The sequence below is a fragment of the Antrostomus carolinensis genome, unplaced genomic scaffold, assembly GCF_000700745.2.
Source record: "Antrostomus carolinensis isolate BGI_N321 unplaced genomic scaffold, ASM70074v2 scaffold28874, whole genome shotgun sequence".
NCBI classification, from domain to species: domain Eukaryota; kingdom Metazoa; phylum Chordata; class Aves; order Caprimulgiformes; family Caprimulgidae; genus Antrostomus; species Antrostomus carolinensis.
Genome location: NW_010311862.1, coordinates 1 through 5,418, shown reverse-complemented (window position 1 = coordinate 5,418; position 5,418 = coordinate 1). Strand labels below are relative to the sequence as shown.

The 5,418-nt window shown below is 50.3% G+C and overlaps 1 protein-coding gene across 1 annotated transcript in view; it reads left to right on the top strand.

The window, feature by feature from the left end:
- Nucleotides 1-4,559, top strand: part of LOC104524102 (transmembrane protease serine 9-like) — a gene marked incomplete at its 3' end in the record, with an annotated part of 7,237 nt that extends 2,678 nt beyond the window's left edge. Inside the window, 3 exon segments of the mRNA XM_010166869.1 lie at nt 1,246-1,576; nt 2,372-2,543; nt 4,288-4,559. Of these exon segments, the coding sequence (XP_010165171.1) occupies nt 1,246-1,576; nt 2,372-2,543; nt 4,288-4,559 (775 nt within the window).
- Between the last annotated feature and the right edge of the window lie 859 nt (nt 4,560-5,418).

The window sequence follows — 5,418 nt, the reverse complement described above, 5'->3', positions numbered from 1 at the left end:
ACCCTTCCCCTCTAAGCCCTTCACCAATGTTGTGTCCCTCCTCTGGACACTCTCCAGGAGCTTTAGATCCTTTTTATCTTGTGGCATCCAAAACTGCACCCAGTACTCAAGGTCATGGTCCCCCCTGCAAGGTTTGAGGCCATGCCTTGGACCCAAGCATGGATCAGGGACTGCAGAAGACAAAAATGAGGATGTAGATGTTCTCTGGTGCTTGGAGCGGGGCCCTGGTGTTTAAAGGGCTCTTTGGCTGTTTAACTCCTTGTCTCTACTTCCTGAGCTGTAATCAGTTCTGGTGCTACCAATGTACCTGGAAGGTCCTCAGATCGAAATCCAGGTGGCAAAGGGCAGCAGTGGAAACTAAAACACACACAACAGGTTTTGGTGAACAACTTGGTGTTTCCCCTAGTTAGTCTTTATCCAGCCTGGAATTGCAAGTGATCAGCTGGAGAAAATCCTGCCTTTCACAACGTGTGGGGAGAGAAGGGGTGTATTGAGAGGAGGATATGATGTCCATGGCTGTCCCTGTGGTTTGGCAAGGCTCTTCATACCCACAGCCACCAACTGAGCAAAACTGCACTTCTCTGGTGGTAGCACTTCATAATTCTGCACCAAATGCAGCACAAACACTGGAGAAGGGGCCAAGAATAGCAGATTCAAGGTTGGATGATGATCGTGACCCATCCAGTTATTCATTACTCACCTAGAGCAATCCAGCCCCCAGAAGGCACTGCCAGCTTCACACACACCACATCCCACATCAATGACTCTCGTGACCTCACAGTACCAAAGAATTGACCAAGGAACCAGAGGCTAAATCAAGAAAATATCAAAAAAAGATGAGCATGGTCTCCGAGTTCCGTATCATGCAATGACCACCCACCAGCTGGCTCTTTGGGGGCTGCTGGGGCTTAACCTTTAAGAGCAGCAGTTTAACAAATGATTAAACCAGTAGAAACGCTTCCTCTAGATTGTATGGAGGATGTCCTTGTGCTCTTCTGGCGTATCAAGGGCACAAGGCTACTGCTTATAGCAGGACAGTGTGGCCACACAGAGGAGCAGCCAAAGGCCAGTGCAGGAGATGTTTCCCTCATCACTAGGCTGGAGCAAACAAGCAGAGATGCGTTGGGATACACAGGGACAGAGAGACACAGTCTGGCAGAGGTATGCTGAGGGTGGCCAGGGTGTGCTCAGAGCGTCCCCAGGGAGAGCCCCGGGTTCTCTAAACCATCTTGACTTCTCTTGCAGGGTGACTCTGGTGGGCCCCTGGTTTGCCAAGAACCATCTGGCAAGTTTTTCCTGGCAGGAATAGTGAGTTGGGGAATTGGATGTGGTGAAGCCAGGCGGCCTGGTGTTTACACACGTGTTACCAAACTCAGAGACTGGATCTTGGATGCTATTTCTGCCTTCCCCAGCTCCACAGCCCACACTGTCCCTCTCATACACTCCGGTACTAACAGCAGCATGGTCAGCTCTGAGGAGCTCAACACCACCACCACCACCACCACCAGTGGAACAATCACCAACACTTCACCAGCCCCAGTTGCCAGCAAGCCAGTGACTGCAACGAGACCACAAGGTATGAGCACACAGAGGGTGGGTGCACCTTGGCAGGAAGAGTGGCTGGTTGAGGTGGTTTTAACCAGCAGGATGACCCAGGCAACCCTTGTCTAAGTGCTAAGGGCCAAGGCATGAGTGACACGATCGGGCTGACCTGGCTCAGCCCAGAGCAGCCTGGCAAAGTCACTCAGGACCTGCACAGATGAGTTTCATGGGCTCCTTTGCTTATGCAACTGGATGTGTAATTTTCTCTGGTCTGCTCCAGCAGGCCCAGGACAGGGTCCTAAGACACAGCAGCATCTGACACTGTTTAACCTGTTGACCACTCACTTTTGTTTGCCACCTAAGGATCTCCCAGCGGTTCAAAGTTGATGGCTGCAACTTCACAGCAGCCATGCATCTTCTCCATGAGGAGAAGGAGGGCAGGTGTCTATAGGATGACCTGTCGGCTCCAAGGAGCCCTCCCAGCAGCTCTGCAGAGAGATGTTGGGTATTTGTTCTAAATTTAGGATTAACTTTTTAACTGGAATGGCAAAGCTGAGAGGCACAGAGCTGCTGGTTACTCTGCCTTTGAGAAAGGCATGGGATTCAGGACTTGCCAAGAGCAAGATGCAGAACAGCAGTTAGGGTGAAAGCCCATGTATGGCTGTGCATGGCGACCATCAGGGACCACCACAATCAGCAGGCCAGGCTTGGGCAGATGCCTCACACGTCAGCCCTGACCTGCCCCTGCTCTTACTGGTTAGAGAGAGCAGATGTCTCTCCTCGCTTGTCTTCTGCTAGAAGTAGTCACAAGTCTTTGGCTTTTGTTCAGAGTGTGGAGGACGACCTGGGTTCTCTAAACCCAGCAGGATCGTGGGAGGAACAGATGCTTCCAGAGGAGAGATCCCTTGGCAAGTCAGCCTGAAAGAAGACTCAAGGCATTTCTGTGGAGCCACCATAATTGGGGACCGCTGGCTGCTGTCGGCAGCTCACTGCTTCAACGAGTGAGTCCACCCCTGCTAGCATGGCTGTTCCAGCACACAGCTCTACACCACCGTGTAGCCAAACCCACAGCTGTGGCACTGGAGTCACTGGGAAAAACTAGAACATACACTGGGCATTCATTTTGGTTGCAGTGAGAGATTCATAGTAAAAGGGGTTTTTTGGGGAGGCTGGGGTGAGGCAGGGGAAGGTTAAAGTAGCCTGGGCAGGGAGCAAGGACAAGACTTCTAATAGAGGTGGTAAAGGACACGTGCCACAAGAGTTTCTTCAAGAAATTGAACCTTAAAAATTGTCTGAAATATAAGAAATAGAGACACGTGGTCAGGTGTGAAAGGGAAGATGGTTACTGCAATCCTGCACAGAGCCCAAACCCAGATTTATAAATAACCCAGATTAAAAAATGAGTAGCAAGAGGATAATGTTTGTGAAGAATAAACATTCCTGAAGGCAGAAAAGGTGGGAGACTAGCTATGAAGAGTCTGAAGACAGCCTTATGCATTCAGGGAGACCTACAGGAAGGCTGGGGAGGGACTTTGGCCAAGGGCAGGGAGTGACAGAACAAGGGGTGATGGCTTGAAAGTGGCAGAGGGGAGATGGAGATGAGATGTGAGGAAGAAATTGTTGGCTGTGAGGGTGGTGAGCCAGTGTCCCAGGTTGGCCAGAGAAGCTGTGGCTGCTCCTCCCTGGAAGTGTTCTCGGCCAGGCTGGATGAGGCTTTGAGCAACCTGGTCTAGTGGAAGGTGTCCCTGCTGCTGGCAGGGGGGTTGGGACTGGATGAGCTTTAAGCTCCCTTCCAACCCAAACCAGTCTGGGATTCTACGATTCAATAGCTGGGCAATAAAGCAGCAAGTGAAATGCCAGGCAGGCAAGTGTGAGGTGAGGCACAGAGCACAAAAGCAGCGGTAACTGTCTGCAGATGATGATGGGTCTCCATCAGCTTTTACCATTCAGAAAAAGAGGCAGAAACACTGTGGCCTTTGCCACGAGCACAGTTCTGTGGGCACTGGCAATGACAGAGCAAGTGAATGCCAGAAACTATTAGAAAAACAGCGGAGATTACCAGCATGTTGCTGATAATCCACAGCGTACTGGTGTCTCAAGCATTGCACGTTGTGCCAGAGTAACATTGTAAACAGGCTGACACAAGACAGAAGGATGAGCTGGGTGTGGAACAGCATCTGGAACAAGCAAAACAGAGGGAGAAGAGAGAACTGGGAGGAGAGAGTGTGATGGGGACTGAACAATTACCAAGGGTACAGACAAAGTGTTTAGGGCTTGCTTTCTTACTGTTCTTCTAGAGATATCAAATAACCACCAAGAGCAGGTGGAGCATAATCAAAAGGAAGCAGTTCTTCATAAATGTCATTGAAGTTAATGTTTAAAATTCACATGGGATAAAAAAAAAAAAAAGGAATAAAACACAACTCTCAAAAAAATCCAAAGAAAAGCCCCAAATCCATCAAGATCTACTGAATGTAGAGACACCATCTGAAATCACAAATTTCTGGAGGTGAGGAGAGGATCACTGTCTGTTTACCTGCTCTTCAGGAGACACCCAACATGTGCCACTGCTGGAAACAGCTCTTTAGGCCTGACCAGCAGGGCTGCTCTTCTGGGTGCTGGGCTCAGCTTTGGTGAAATAAGGTTTCAAACGCTGGTCATGTAACAGTGTCTGCAGTTTAGATGCCAGAATTGATGGTAGGCGTACATGTGTGAACGTGCATGTTTAGGATCATGTATTTGCAGGACAAATCCAGAAGAGATCGAAGCCTACATGGGAACAACCTCACTAAATGGAACAGACGGGAACGCAGTGAAAGTCAACGTAACGAGAGTGATCCAACATCCCCTCTTCAACCCTGTTTTTCTGGACTTTGATGTGGCTGTACTTGAACTGGCAGAACCTCTTGTCTTCAACCAGTACATCCAGCCCATCTGTCTCCCACTTGCTGTGCAGAAGTTTCCAGTTGGCAAGAAATGTGTAATTTCTGGGTGGGGGAACCTCCAAGAAGGGAATGGTAAGCAGTGATGTGTTACCAGTTGGTTTGCTCTGGGGCAGTGACAGACTTGGTAGTAAAGCTTGGGCCATGGTGACCCAGACAGTCCTGTGAGCACACAGGACAGGGGACAGTAACAGGGAATGTCAGGAACTGACAGAAACACAAGAATAAGCGAGGATGAGGGCACACAGAGCATGACCTTAAACCACAGCTATTTAGGAGCCACCAGCCAACAAGAAAATGGAGAGAACAGCTGGGCAGGAACCAGCAGAAAACTTCTGGGCTCCTCTCTGTAGTTCTCCCACGTTAAGCAAGAGCAGGGCACTGCCTCAGCGGCCTCGTAGCTCTGGCAGGAGAGTCAGCCTTGGCAACCAGGCTCAGTTGCAGGGATGGTCCAAGCAATTAGAAAAAGCAAAGATCCCATTGTAGGGAGAAGGCCCGAGTGTGCTACCAAAGCAGCCCTCCTCACCTCTCACGGTTGACCAGGAGCCCACAAGCTGTCAAGGCAACAGAAACTTGCTGCCCGTGTGCAGTTTCCTTTGCACAGTTATGAAATTGCACCTTGAGGTGAGCCAGGAGCTTCAGGGCTGCTGGGTGGGCAGCTCACACGGGACTCAGTTGTGTGGAATTAGAGCCTGTTTTCCTGATGTATGTGTTGGGTCACTTCTAAAGGGTTCTAGACAGACTAGATCAATGGGCCAGGACCAATTCCATGAGTTTCAATAATGCCAAGTGCTGGGTTCTTCACTTTGGCCACAACAACCCCCAGCAGTGTGACAGGCTTGGGGAGAAGTGGCTGGAGAGCTGCTCAGCAGAGAGGGACCTGCGGGTGTTGGTTGACAGTGGCTGTGCCCAGGTGGCCAAGAAGGCCAAGGGC